The sequence below is a fragment of the Hylobates moloch genome, unplaced genomic scaffold, assembly GCF_009828535.3.
Source record: "Hylobates moloch isolate HMO894 unplaced genomic scaffold, HMol_V3 SCAFFOLD_14, whole genome shotgun sequence".
NCBI classification, from domain to species: Eukaryota; Metazoa; Chordata; class Mammalia; order Primates; family Hylobatidae; genus Hylobates; species Hylobates moloch.
In genome coordinates this window covers 71968666-71984232 of record NW_026652289.1, presented here as the reverse complement: position 1 = coordinate 71984232, position 15567 = coordinate 71968666, and the positions used below count along the sequence as shown (strand labels likewise).

The 15567-nt window shown below is 39.9% G+C and overlaps 1 protein-coding gene across 5 annotated transcripts in view; it reads right to left on the bottom strand.

Annotated features, from left to right (window-relative positions):
• The window catches only part of TMEM87A (transmembrane protein 87A), a 63596-nt gene that overhangs the window by 34068 nt on the left and 13961 nt on the right, over positions 1-15567 (bottom strand). For all 5 annotated transcript variants that reach the window (XR_009209776.1, XM_032176037.2, XM_032176038.2 and 2 more), the window contains exon 7: positions 262-379. Coding sequence is in view for 4 of the 5 variants with exons in the window: in XM_032176037.2 (XP_032031928.1) it covers positions 262-379 (118 nt within the window). In the remaining variant the exon portion in view is untranslated. The remainder of the gene's footprint in view (positions 1-261; positions 380-15567) is intronic.

The window sequence follows — 15567 nt, the reverse complement described above, 5'->3', positions numbered from 1 at the left end:
TGGGATTACAGGCATGAGCCACCGCGCCTGGACAATGTTAATTAATTTAAAATTTCCTTATCTCTGGCTTGGTGACCAAGTTTTGACAATTCTAGTTCAGACTACTGAAAACATGTTACTAACTAAAAATTTTAAAATTGGGAGTGTCAAATGAAGGAAATAGAAACCTGATACCTGTAATACCTAATAAAAAAGCATATGTAAAGTACATGAATGACATAACCAGATAATAACCACTAAAAAAAAAAAAACTGAACTTACTGGTAAAAAGATTACTCAGTGAATTTTCTTTTGATGATTCCTTTGAGGATGAAATGCCAATATGTACAATAAAAATGTATGGTGCGTCTTGCCAAGTTTGCAATGGTTCATGCATTGCCTAGAAAGGGAAAAGGGCATCATATCTGTAAATCTTAAGAATTAAGAGTACAAATTAATGAATACAATATGCAAATTTTGTTCCAGAATGTGCCCAGAAATATGGTAAAGTCCTCTTTCATTCATTGAAACAATAGGCACAACAAACCAAACAAGCCTAACGCATAAAGTAGGCTAGATTATGAATTACTAAAAGGCAAGATACCACATGTCTTGTACACAAAAATCACATTTAACGTATTTTTTTAATGAGGAAACCCCCAACTAAAATCACTAAATTTAATCTCTGTTTAACTAAGCCGTACTAGGATACTAGTTTGTGTTTTATGCAGACATTACAAAGGAATTTAAATAATTATTTAAACCATTATTTAAATCACCTTAAAAAAAATTAATGATGGTATCAGTAAAATGAATTCTAATCACCAATTCCTGAATCTAATCCCTTTGTTCAACATGCTTCCCAAGAATATCAGAATTTCTGCTGACACGGTCTCACATTTATATCAAAAATTTAACCTTGAGCTAGTCTATGTGGTAAGCAAGAGTCACTACCCCTTAAAGTCAAGGAAGACAAATTAACAGTCTCCAAGTCCTTGACTTTGAGGGGTAGTGACTCTTGCTTTCCACATAGACTAGAGTTTTCACAAACCGAAGACTAAGATACAAAGATAAAGATGAACACAGAAAATAAGTGGTTTCTTCCTGCTTGGAATTTACTACCATCTGGTCTTAAAAGGAGAAACGTCTATCCAGAGATCTCTGGGTAAGCTTCCATGATCTGTGAACCCCCCAAAATGAATAGCTGATTTTGTATGTTTATGCATTTTCCTGTGGAGCCACAGTTCTCCTCAAATGGTTAAAATATCCTACAACCAAGAAAAGGCTTAGTTCAAAAATTATATTCCATGATAAAAATCCATGTCAAACAAAGCAGACTGAACAATTCTCCAGCTATCCATTTACTAGGTTATCTTAGTAAAACTTAAGAATATAAATGCCTTCCTAATCATACATTGATTTATCTCTGCCTAATAGTCTCTGATGAGACTCATGGCCAATTTGTGAGAAAACTTTACAGCTTCAAAGTTATGGGTAATACATGTCTGATTAGCCATAATTACAGAACCTTTCCTGAACTTACTTACTCATCAACCTATAAAATGCTGGTGTAATAACCTGCTCTATTAATCATATATGTCTTAAAACCACCTCTTACAAATTCCAAAATAAACTGATCAACTCTCATATTCCAGGATTTGAGAAAGTTTATATTTAACTCTGGAATGCAGAGATTCTGACGCTGTAAAAATAACATTTATATGCCAGATAACACTGTTAAGCATATGACATTTATTACTATTTTTTTTTTTTTTTTTTTTTGAGGCAGAGTTTCGCTCCATCGCGCAGGCTGAAGTACAGTGCGATCTTGGCTCACTGTGACCTCCACCTCCCGGATTCAAGCAATTCTCCTGCCTCAGCCTCCCAAATAGCTGGGATCATAGGCACATGACACCACACCCAGCTAATTTTTTTTTTTTTTTGTATTTTTGGTAGAGATGGGGTTTTGCCGTGTTGGCCAGCCTGGTCTCAAACTCCTGACCTCAGGTGATCCACCCACCTTGGCCTCCCTAAGTGCTAGGATTAAGGTGTGAGCCACCGCGCCCCGGCCCATTTACTACATTTTTAAATCCTCACAGCAGCCCTATCAGATAGGTATTATTATTAACTCCTTTTTAAACTAAGGTAAATTTTACATAACATAAAATTCACAATTTTAATGCGTATAAATCAATGGTATGTGGTACAAGCACAATGATGTGCAAATATCACCTCTATCTAGTTCCAAAACATTTTCATCAACTGAAAAGGAGACCCTGTACTCATAAAGCAGTAGCTCCCCATTTCTTCATCCTCTCACCACTTGCAACTACTTATTTACTTCCTGTGTCCATGGAGTCATCTATTATGGTCATTTCATATAAATGTGTCTAGCTTCTCTCACTTAACATAATGTTTTCAGGGTTCATCTATATTGCTGTATGTATCAGTGCTTCATTCATCTTTTACTTTTTGAGTTGAAGGAATTGGCAAATTATTTATTTTATTGATCATGGTTAACTGTTTTCTAAGTACTGAGACCCAAGTTTTTTTTTTCATATACTTTAAGTTCTAGGGTACATGTGCACAACGTGCAGGTTTGTTGCACCCATTAACTCATCATTTACATTAGGTATTTCTCCTAATGCTATCCCTCCCCCAGCCCCCAACCCGATGACAGGCCCCATTGTGTGATGTTCCCCGCCCTGTGTCCAAGTGTCCTCATTGTTCAATTCCCACCTATGAGTGAGAACATGCGGTGTTTGGTTTTCTGTCCTTGCGATAGTTTGCTCAGAATGATGCTTTCCAGCTTCATCCATGTCCCTACAAACGACATGAGCTCATCCTTTTTTATGGCTGCATAGTATTCCATGGTATATATGTGCCACATTTTCTTAATCCAGGCTATCACTGATGGACGTTTGGGTTGGTTCCAAGTCTTTGCTATTGCAAATAGTGCTGCAATAAACATAAGTGTGCATGTATCTTTATACTAGCATCATTTATAATCATTTGGGTATATACCTAGTAATGGGATGGCTGGGTCAACTGGTATTTCTAGTCCTAGATCCTTGAGGAATCGCCACACTGTCTTCCACAATGGCTGAACTAGTTTAGACCCCCACCAACAGTGTAAAAGTGTTCCTATTTCTCCACATCCTCTCCAGCATCTGTTGTTTCCTGACTTTTTAATGATCACCATTCTAACTGGCGTGAGGTGGTATCTCATTGTGGTTTTGATTTGCATTTCTCTGATGACCAGTGATGATGAGCATTTTTTCATATGTCTGTTGGCTGCATAAATGTCTTCTTCTGAAAAGTGTCTGTTCACATCCTTTGTCCACTTTTTGATGGGGTTGATTTTTTCTCATAAATTTGTTTAAGTTCTTCGTAGATTCTGGGTATTAGCCCTTTGTTAGAAGGGTGAATTGCAAACATTTTCTCCTATTCTGCAGGTTGCCTGTTCACTCTGATGGCAGTTTCTTCTGTTGTGCAGAAGCTCTTTAATTAGATCCGATTTATCTATTTTGGCTTTTGTTGCCACTGCTTTTGGTGTTTTAGTCGTGAAGTCCTTGCCTATGCCTATGTCCTGAATGGTATTGCCTAGGTTTTCTTCTAGGGTTTTTATGGTTTTAGGTCTAACATTTAAGTCTTTAATCCATCTTGAATTAATTTTTGTATAAGGTGTAAGGAAGAGATCCAGTTTCAGCTTTCTACATATGGCTAGCCAGTTTTCCCAGCACCATTTATTAAATAGGGAATCCTTTCCCCATTGCTTGTTTTTGTCAGGTTTGTCAAAGATCAGATGGTTGTAAATGTGTGGTGTTACTTCTGAGGCCTCCGTTCTGTTCCATTGGTCTATATCTCTGTTTTGGTACCAGTACCATGCTGTTTTGGTTACTGTGGCCTTGTAGTATAGTTTGAAGTCAGGTAGCGTGATGCCTCCAACTTTGTTCTCTTTGCTTAGGATTGTCTTGGCAATGCGGGCTCTTTTTTGTTCCATATGAACTTTAAAGTATTTTTTCCAATTCTGTGAAGAAAGTCATTGGTAGCTTGAGGGGGATGGCATTGAATCTATAAATCACCTTGGGCAGTATGGCCATTTTCACAGTATTGATTCTTCCTATCCATGGGCATGGAATGTTCTTCTATTTGTTTGTGTCCTCTTTTATTTCTTTGAGCAGTGGTTTGTAGTTCTCCTTGAAGAGGTTCTTCACATCCCTTGTAAATTGGATTCCTAGATATTTTATTCTCTTTGTAGCAATTGTGAATGGGACTTCACTCATGATTTGGCTGTTTGTTATTGGTGTATAGGAATGCTTGTGATTTTTGCACATTGATTTTGTATCCTGAGACTTGGCTAAAGTTGCTTATCAGCTTAAGGAGATTGTGGGGCTGAGACGATGGGGTTTTCTAAATATACAATCATGTCATCTGCAAACAGGGACAATTTGACTTCCTCTTTTCCTAACTGAATACACTTTATTTCTTTCTCTTGCCTGATTGCCCTGGCCAGAACTTCCAACACTATGTTGAATAGGAGTAGTGAGAGAGGACATCCCTGTCTTGTGCCAGTTTTCAAAGGGAATGCTTCCAGTTTTTGCCCATTCAGTATGATAGTGGCTGTGGGTTTGTCATAAATAGCTCTTATTATTTTGACATACGTTCCATCAATACTTAGTTTATTGAGAGTTTTTAGCATGAGGGGCTGTTGAATTTTGTCAAAGGCCTTTTCTACATCTATTGAGATAATCATGTGGTTTTTGTCTTTCGTTCTGTTTATGTGATGGATTACATTTATTGATTTGCGTATGTTGAACCACCCTTGCATCCCAGGGATGAAGCCAACTTGATCTTGGTGGACATGCTTTTTGATGTGCTGCTGGATTCAGTTTCCAAGTAGTTTATTGAGGATTTTCGCATCGATGTTCATCAGGGATATTGGTCTAAAATTCTCTTTTTTTGTTGTGTCTCTGCCAGGCTTTGGTATCAGGATGATGCTGGTCTCATAAAACGAGTTAGGGAGGATTCCCTCTTTTTCTATTGATTGGAATAGTTTCAGAAGGATTGGTACCAGCTCCTCTTTGTACCTCTGGCAGAATTCGGCTGTGAATCCGTCTCGTCCTGGACTTATTTTAGTTAGTAGGCTATTAATTATTGCCTCAATTTCAGAACCTGTTATTGATCTATTCAGATATTCAACTTCATCCTGGTTTAGTCTTGGGAGGGTTTATGTGTTCAGAAATTTATCCATTTCTTCTAGATTTTCTAGTTTATTTGTGTGGAGATGTTTATAGTATTCTCTGATGGTAGTTTGTATTTCTGTGGGATCGGTAGTGATATCCCCTTTATCATTTTTATTGCATCTATTTGATTCTTCTCTGTTTTCTTCTTTATTAGTCTTGCTAGAGGTCTATTTGGTTATCTTTTCAAAAAACCAGCTCCTGGATTCATTGATTCTTTTGAAGGGTTTTTTGTGTCTCTATGTCCATCAGTTCTGCTCTCATCTTAGTTATTTCTTGTCTTCTAGTAGCTTTTGAATTTGTTTGCTCTTGCTTCTCTAGTTCTTTTAATTGCGATGTTAGGGTGTCGAATTTAGATCTTTCCTGCTTTCTCTTGTGGGCATTTAGTGCTATAAATTTCCCTCTACACACTGCTTTGAATGTGTCCCAGAGATTCTGGTATGTTGTGTCTTTGTTCTCATTGGTTTCAAAGAACATCTTTATTTCTGCCTTCATTTCGTTATTTATCCAGCAGTCATTCAGGAGCAGCTTGTTCAGTTTCCATGTAGTAGAGCGGTTTTGAGTGAGTTTCTTCATCCTCAGTTCTAATTTGATTGCACCATTGTCTGAGAGACTGTTATGACTTCTGTTCTTTTACATTTGTTGATGAGTGCTTTACTTCCAACTATGTGGTCAATTTTGGAATAAGTGTGATGTGGTGCTGAGAAGAATGTACATTCTGTTGATTTGGGGTGGAGAGTTCTGTAGATGTCTATTAGGTCTGCTTGGTGCAGAGCTGAGTTCAAGTCCTGGATATCCTTGTTAACCTTCTGTCTCGTTGATCTAATATTGACAGTGGAGTGTTAAAGTTTCCCATTATTATTGTGTGCAAGTCTAAGTCTCTTTGTAGGTCTCTAAGGACTTGCTTTATGAATCTGGGTGCTCCTGTATTGGGTGCATATATATTTAGGATAGTTAGCTCTTCTTGTAGAATTGACCCCTTTACCATGATGTAATGGCCTGGTCTCTTTTGATCTTTGTTGGTTTAAAGTCTGTTTTATCAGAGACTAGGATTGCAATCCCTGCTTTTTTTTTTTTTTTTTTTTTGCTTTCCATTTGCTTGGTAGATCTTCCTCCATCCCTTTATTTTGAACCTATGTTTGTCTCTGCACATGAGATGGGTCTCCTGAATACAGCACACTGATGGGTCTTGACTCTTTATCCAATTTGCCAGTCTGTGTCTTTTAATTGGGGCATTTAGCCCGTCTACATTTAAGGTTAATATTGTTATGTGTGAATTTGATCCTGTCATTATGATACTAGCGGGTTATTTTGCCCCTTAGTTGATGCAGTTTCTTCCTAGCATCGATGGTCTTTACAATTTGGCATGTTTTTGCAGTGGCTGGTACTGGTACCTTTCCACGTTCAGTGCTTCCTTCAGGAGCTCTTGTAGGGCAGGCCTGGTGGTGACAAAATCTCTTAGCATTTGCTTGTCTGTAAAGGATTTTATTTCTCCTTCGCTTATGAAGCTTAGTTTGGTTGGATATGAAATTCTGGACTGAAAATTATTTAAGAATGTTGAATATTGGCCCCCACTAACAGATTCTCTGTTAGTCTGATGGCCTTCCCTTTGTGGGTAACCTGACCTTTCTCTCTGGCTGCCCTTAACATTTTTTTCCTTCATTTCCACCTTGGTGAATCTGACAATTATGTCTTGGGGTTGTTCTTCTCGAGGAGTATCTTTGTGGTGTTCTCTGTATTTCCTGAATTTGAATGTTGGCCTGCCTTGCTAGGTGGGGGAAGTTCTCCTAGATAATATCCTGAAGAGTGTTTTCCAGCTTGGTTCCATTCTCCCCGTCACTTTCAGGCACACCAATCAGATGTAGATTTGGTCTTTTCACACAGTCCTATATTTCTTGGAGGCCTTGTTCATTTCTTTTTACTCTTTTTTTCTCTAAACTTCTCGCTTCATTTCATTCATTTGATTTTCAATCACTGATACCCTTTCTTCCACTTGATCGGATCAGCTACTGAAGTTTGTGCATGCATCACGTAGTTCTCCTGCCATGGTTTTCAGCTCCATCAGGTCATTTAAGGTCTTCTCTACACTGTTTATTCTAGTTAGCCATTCATCTAATCTTTTTTCAAGGTTTTTAGCTTCCTTGTGATGGGTTCAAACATCCTACTTTAGCTCGGAGAGGTTTGTTATTACCAACCTTCTGAAGCCTACTTCTGTCAACTCATCAAATTCATTCTCTGTCCAGCTTTGTTCCGTTGCTTGTGAGGAGCTGCAATCCTTTGAAGGAGAAGAGGAGCTCCGGTTTTTAGAATTTTCAGCTTTTCTGCTCTGGTTTCTCCCCATCTTTGTGGTTTTATCTACCTTTGGTCTTTGATGTTGGCGACCTACAGATGGGGTTTTGGTGTGGATGTCCTTTTTATTGATGTTGATGCTATTCCTTCCTGTTTGTTAAGTTTTTCTTCCAAGAGTCAGGTCCCTCAGCTACAGGTCTGTTGGAGTTTGCTGGAGGTCCACTCCACACCCTGTTTGCCTGAGTATCACCAGAGGAGGCTGCAGAACAGCAAATATTGTTGCCTGATCCTTCCTCTGGAAGCTTCGTCTGAGGGACACCCGGCTGTATGAAGTGTCAATTGGCCCCTACTGGGAGGTGTCTCCCAGTTAGGCTACACAGGGGTCAGGGACCCACTTGAGGAGGCAGTCTGTCCATTCTCAGCTCAAACACTGTGCTGGGAGAACCACTGCTGTCTTCAGAGCTGTCAGACAGTGACATTTAAGTCTTCAGAAGTTTCTGCTGCCTTTTGTTCAGCTATGCCCTGCCCCCAGAGGTGGAATCTACAGAGGCAGGCCGGCCTCACTGAGCTGTGGTGGGCTCCACCCAATTCGAACTTCCTGGCCGCTTTGTTTACCTACTCAAGCCTCAGCAATGGCGATGCCCCTTCCCCAGCCTGGCTGCCACCTCGCAGTTCGATTTGGGACTGCTGCACTAGCAGTGAGCAAGGCTCCGTGGGCATGGGACTCGCTGAGCCAGGTGCGGGATATAATCTCCTGGTGTGCCGTTTGCTAAGACTGTTGGAAAAGCACAGTATTAAGCGGGGAGTGTCCCAATTTTCCCAGTACAGTCTGTCACGGCTTCCCTTGGCTAGGAAAGGGAAATCCCCCGACCCCTTGCGTTTCCTGGGTGAGGCGATGCCCCTCCCTGCTTCGGCTTGCCCTCCATGGGCTGCACCCACTGTCCAACCAGTCCCAGTAAGATGAACCAGGTACCTCAGTTGGAAATGCAGAACTCACCCATCTTCTGCGTTGATCACGCTGGGAGCTGTAGACGGAGCTATTCCTATTCAGCCATCTTGGAATACAGCTCCCATTCATTTTTATAGATGAATGATATTCCATTTTATGGACATACAACATTTTACTTTTTCATTTCTGCTTGTAGTTTGAGATTTGTGAGCCTCTCAATCTTCCTGAAATTCATACTTTCATCAAATTTGGGAAGTTTCAGGGCATTATTCCTTCAAATATTCTTTCCATACCTTTCTCCCTCTCTTCTCCTTCTGATGAATTCCTATTATGTGGATGTTGATACACTTGAGGGTGTCCCATAGGTCTCTCAGGCTCGTCTTCATTCTTCTTATCATTTTTATCTCTATGTTCTCCTGGTTTCCTTTAGTTTCTTCATCCACGGTTTTTTTATTTTTAGCTCTTTGAGTATATTTAAGACAGTTCACTTAAAATCTTTGGTCTGGTAAGTCTAATGCTGAGGCTTCCTCTTCAAAGCATGTATATTTTTTTAATCCTGTAAATATGCCATACTTTGTTTCTGCGCATGCCTCATAATTTTCCACTGAAAACTGAATGTTATAAAGTGGCAACTCTGGAAACCACAATCTGTCCCCTCCTTGGGGTTTGTTAGCTGGTAATAATAATATGGGTTATGTCTCTTTTGCTTAGTAAGTTTTCTAAACCGTTTTTGTAAAGTCTGCATTCTTAGACCTGTGTGGCTACTGGAATCTATATTCGTTTAGCTTAGTGGTCAGCTAGTGTTTTGACAAAGATTTCTCAAACACCAGGAGCCAAAGATGAAAAATAACAGAAAATTCTCCAGTCTTTGCACCCTGAGGCAATCCTTCAACGCTTAGCTGGGCCAATTAAAGCCATTCCTTAGTCTTCACTTTTTGCTTGTACAGAGCCTGAAGGTCAGCCAGAATGAAAGCTTAGGGTCATCTAAGGTCTTTTCTGATCATATGTCCAGTCCTGAGAATATATATGGCTTTCTTCATACCTCAATGTACACAGAAGCTTTAAAAAGCCTTGTTCTCCCACAAATCTCCTTTCTGGACCCTTTCCTTCTCATGCTTGACAGTCTCTCTATTGCTTATCCCCACTGTTATCCCCTTCCCTATGCACACAGTACTTCTGCATTCAAATGCTTTTGGCAAACACAACCCAGGAAGCCACTCCAGCCCTGGGAACACTCTAAGTTGGGGAAAACAAAGGCAAGTCCTCGCAAGGGTTCTTCAGGGAGCCTCCAGGCAGGTGAAAACACACAATGGCAAGTCTTTAAGAAAAAGGTCTGTATTAGTTCCCCTGGCACCAGCAACCTGCACCACGACTGCGGGTTGCCATCTTCCTGCCTCTGAACTGGGAAGGAGGGTATGGTAAACAAATTACAATATCACAGCACTTTCTTAATGTAATGTAGCAGCTTCTTTCTTTGTTGAACTTTTTCCTTATTAAGTTTTGGTTAGATTTCAAAGTTCTGTGAAAGTTGAATGTGATAGTTTTCATCAGCTTACTAGTTGCTTTTGTGGAGGCATGGAGACCTGGACTTCGCTACTCCACAATTCTTGGTAATATCATTCCTATTAGCTCCATTTTATTATGTAAGAAATTGAAAGACAATAACATTTCCAAGGGAAATATTAAGTTGTGAAGTTGGGATTTCAAAATCTACGGCATCTGACCCCACAGCCTGGGCTCTTAACTACCATCTCAACTATTAATTATTTCGTTCTCCATAACAGAACTATTTTTTTCTTTTTTTTTTTTCTTTTTCATGGTCTACCGCTAGCTTGTGAACAGAATTATTTTTAAAACACTGTCTTCATGGTATGATCTCAAAATTCTAAGTGCCCTTCAACAGAACTTTTTAACCCCATGAGTAAGGTAATTAAAGCTACAAGTGACAATCCAGTTATTGATGCTGTCAGATAGACAGACTACAAGAGTAGTTTTGTTCCCAAAAACATTCTATTTTTGATTAAGCACTGCACTGTCAAAACTGCAATTGTTACAAAACTAAACATACTCTTACCATAAAATCTAGCAATCATGCTCCTTGATAGTTACCCAAATGAGTTGAAAACTCATGTCCACATAAAAGCCTGGACACAAATGTTTACAACAGTTTTATCTATAATTGTTATAACTTGAAAGCAATCAAGATGTCCTTCAATAGATGAATGGATAAACTGTGGTGTGTCCAAACAATGGAATATGATTCAGCACTGAAAAGAAATGAACTATCAAGCCACCAGAAGACATGGAGGAACCTTAAATGCATATTACTAAGTGAAAGAAGCCAATCTAAAAAGGTCACATATTTGTAAAATTCCAACTAGATGACATTCTGGAGAAGGCAAAACTATGAAGATAGTAAAAAGATCAGTGATTGCCAGGAGTTCAAGGGCAAGGGAGAGATGAACAGGCAGAGCACAGAGGATTTTTAGGCACTGAAACTATTCTGTATGATACTAAAAAGGTGAAGATGTCTTTATACATTTATCAAAATTCATACAATGTACAATGCAGAGTGAACCTTAATGTAAACTACAGACTTTGATTGATAATAACATGTCAACATGGTTCATCAATTTTAACAGTGTGCCACAGTGGTGCCGTATGTTGACGATGGGGGAGGCTAAGTGTACAGGTATAGACACAGCATGTGGGAGCTCTCCTCTTTTTTTTTTTTTTTTTCAGACAGAGTCTTGCTTTATTACTTAGACTGGAGTGCAGTGGCATTATCATGGCTCACTGCAGCCTTGACCTCCTGGGCTCAAGTGATCCTCCCACTTCAGCCTCCCCTGTAGCGGTGACTATAGGCATGCACAACCATGCTGGCTAAATTAGGGGTTTTGTTTTGTTTTTTAAGACGGAGTTTTGCTCTTGTCACCCAGGCTGGAGTGCAATGGCGCGATCTTGGCTCACCGCAACCTCCGCCTCCCAGGTTAAAGCCATTCTCCTGCCTCAGCCTCCCAAGTAGCTAGGATGACAGGCATGCGCCACCATGCCCAGCTAATTTTATATTTTTAGTAGAAACGGGTTTCTCCATGTTGGTCAGGTTGGTCTCGAACTCCCGACCTCAGGAGATCTGTCTGCCTGGGCCTCCCAAAGTGCTGGGATTACAGACGTGAGCCACCGCACCCGGGCAACTTTTGCTTTTTGTAGAGACAGGGTCTCAAATGTTTTCCAGGCTGCTCTTGAACTCCTGGGTTCAAGTGATCCTCCCACCTTGGCCTCCCGAAGTGCTGGAATTATAGGCATAAGCCACTGCACTGGCCTCTCTGTACCTTTTACTCAATTCTGTTGTGAACCTAAAACTGCTCTAAACAATAAACTCTTAATTTTTTAAAATTATGTTAAATTTATCACATTATTGCTTAAATCCAAAAAACCGAGTTAATCAAAATATTAAAGTGTTCTCCTGTATCAATCTTTCCTTAGAAGAAGGGACATGCAGAGGACCTTTCTTCCATAAACATATAGATTTTTGTTTTTTTCTTTTAGATGGAGTCTTGCTCTGTTGCCCAGGCTGGAGTGCAGTGGAACGATCTTGGCTCAATGTAATCTCTGCCTCCTGGGCTCAAGGGATTCTCCCACCTCAGCCTCCCAAGTAGCTGGGATTATAGGCGCGCGCCACCATGCCCAGCTAATTTTTTTTTTTTTTTTTTGTATTTTTAGTAGAGACGAGGTTTCACCATGTTGGCCAGGCTGATCTTGAACTCCTGACATCAGGTGATCCACCCACCTTGGCCTCCCAAAGTGCTGGGATCACAGGTGTGAGCCACCCACCACACCCAGCCCATAAACATATATGTTTAATCAGAGCTTTAATGAAATAGGATGGAGGTACTGTATTTGTGAGTATCCTTTTTGCTTTTTTGAGACAGAGTCTCATTTTGTCACCCATGCTGGAGTGCAGTGGTGCAATCACGGCTCACTACAACCTCTGCTTTTTGGGCTCAAGCAATTCTCAGGCCTCATGCACCCAAGTAGCTGGGATTACAGGTGTACCCCACCACACCAAGCTAATTTTTGCATTTTTAGTAGAGATAGGGTTTTGCCATGTTGACCAGACTGGTCTCAAACCCTGGCTTCAAGTGATTCACCCACCTTGGGCCTAAAAAAGTGCTGAGATTACCACTGAACCCAGCCTGTGAATATTCTTTAAATAGGATTATAAGGTATTTGCCTCGAACCAAATTTTCAGGAAGAAAGATCAAAAGATAGATAATTCTTTCATTTCTTTTGCCTATATTTTGACTAAGTATTCCTAAATATTACTTGTGGTATTCAACAGGCTCACCTTTCAGCCAGTTTTAATCACTGTAACAAGACTCAAACCTTGAGTAGAACTCAAAGCATGCTGTGCACAGAAGACAACTGAAGAAAGCACAAGTGCCAATATCCATATAAATGAAGGTTCACCTTCGACAATAATTTTTTTGCTGTTGTTTTTGTTTTAGAGACAAGGTATGGCTCTATCGCCTAGAGTGAAGTGGTGTGACTTTGGCTCACTGCAACCTCTGCCTCCCAGGCTCAAGCCATCCTCCCACTTCAGTCTCCCAAGTAGCTGGGACTACAGGCGCATGTGCCACCTTCTGGCTAGTTTTTCCATTTTTTGTAGAGATGAGGTTTCACCATATCGCCCAGGGTGGTCTCAAACTCGTGAGCTCTAGCGATCCGCCTGCTGTGGCCTCCCAAGGTACTGGGGTTACAGGCGTGAGCCACAGTGCCTGGCTTAACAATAATTTTTTAAATACAATTTACAAGAACAAATTGTTGCTTAACTAGACAAACTGCATAAAATCTATTTTAAATGATGACAGCCATTGTTTTTGTGAGGAAAGATGGAAACTCACTGCTATGGTTTAGATATCTGTCCTCCCAAATTTCATATTGAAATCTGATCCCCAATGTTTGAGGTGAATTCTAGAGAGAGGTGTTTGGGTCATGGGAGCCAATCCCTAATGAATGGCTTCGTGCCACTGTCCTTTCAGTAATGAGTTCTCCCTCTATTGGTTCCTTGATTATTAAAAAAAGAGCCCGCTACCTCCTCTCCTCCTCCTCCCTCTTTCCTTCTTCCTCTCTTGCCATGTGATCTGCACACACAGGCTCCCCTTCACCTTCCATCATGAGTGGAAGCAGCCTGAAGCCCTCACTAGAAACAGATGCCGGCACCATGCTTCTTTCATAGCCCACAGAACAGTGAGCCAAATAAACCTCTTTTCTTTATAAATTACCCAGCTCCAGGTGTCCTTCTATAGCAACATAAATAAAGACACTCACTCTCACTTTCTTGGGGCCATAAATTGCTATGAAAAAGAACTTTTAAACTGTGCATACATGTGGATCTAGCAATTCTATCTCCAGGAATTTAGCCTAAAGATTACAAATGTACACAGAAATAGAGCTAGACATTATGAACATGACTTTATCCATAATAGGGGAAATTTGGGAATAACCCCAATGTTCATCAATTGGGAGTTAATTATTAAAATCATAATAAAATGGAACACTAAGCAGCCATAAAAAGGTGAAGTAGTATTCAATGTACCAATTTGGTAATAAAAAGAAAATATTATACAATGGTATATAATATGATCTTATTTTGGTTAATATGCATGTGCTCTGTGTAATCACACCAAACTGCTAAAACTATTAGAACATAAAATTACAAAGGAGTTTTACTTTTAAGTTATAGAACTAAAAACTTACCCCAATATACAATTCTTCTGAGATCAGAAAATAAAGACTTAAAAGCAAATGTAGTTAAAATATTAATCACAACACTACATAAAATTCCAAGATAATGAAACTCATAAATGTTCAAGAACAGAGAATTGAACAAATTGCAATGTACTGATACAGTAAGACACTATACAAGCATTTAAGTAACGATGCAATACAATATTTACCAAACTGAAGACATGTCCATGTTATATTGCTAAGCTACAAAAAAAGTCATATAATACATACTGTAAGATTCCCTTTTCAAAATAATATAAACATGCCCATATACAAAAGACTATGAAAATAAATATATCACTGCCTGGTATTATAGATTACTATTTTCTTCTTTTCATTTATGTATATCGTCTCCATTTTCACAGTGAATATATACCTATTAGTAAGAGAAAATCCAATGAGTATCTTTTTTCTTTTTTTTTGAGATGGAATCTCACTGGTTGCCCAGGTTGGAGTGCAGTAGCGTGATCTCAGCTCACTGCAGCCTCCACCTCCCAAGTTCAAGCGATTCTCCTGCCTCAGCCTCCTGAGTAGCTTGGATTACAGGTGCCTGCCACCATGAGCAACTAATTTTTGTATTTTTAGTAAAGACAAAGTTTCACCACGTTGGCCAAGCTGGTCTCGAACTCCCAACCTCAAGTAATCTGCCCACCTTGGCCTCCCAAAGTGTTGGCATTACAGACGTGAGCCACTGCACCCAGTCCTAATGGCTGTCTTTTGTTTAAAAAAATTAACAAAGACTGTCATGCCTAACTTACTTTCAGTTAAAATTCTGTACAAATAAAACTGGGGTTTAGGTAGTGAGAACACTTTCAGAATGCCAGAATAAGAAACTCTGAAAATCTACTCATCCATAAAAGCAATAAAAACACTGGCAAAAACTATCGAAATCAACTTTTGGAACTTTGGAAATTAGTGAAGTCTTTCAACAATCCAAGAAATGTTTCTTCAAGAAAGGCATCTGAATCTAGGAAAGAAAAGCAAGCTCGAGTCTGTGTTCACCCTAATCCCATTCCTCTCTCCCAAGTTCCTTAAAACCAAAGTCCCTGAAACTGTTAACAGCTGAGAAAAACAATAGCTTAGCAGCCACTAAGCAAAGGGGGTGGGGTAAGCGAACACAGAGTTTCACTCTGTTGCCTAGGCAGGAGTGCAGTGGTGTGATCTCGGCTCACTGCAGCCTCCACCTTCTGGGTTCAAGTGATTCTCCTGCTTCAGCCTCCCAAGTAGCTGGGATTACAGGCATGCACCACCAAGCCTGCCTAATTTTTGTATTTTTGGTAGAGACGGGGTTTCACCATGTTGGCCAGGCTGGTGTCA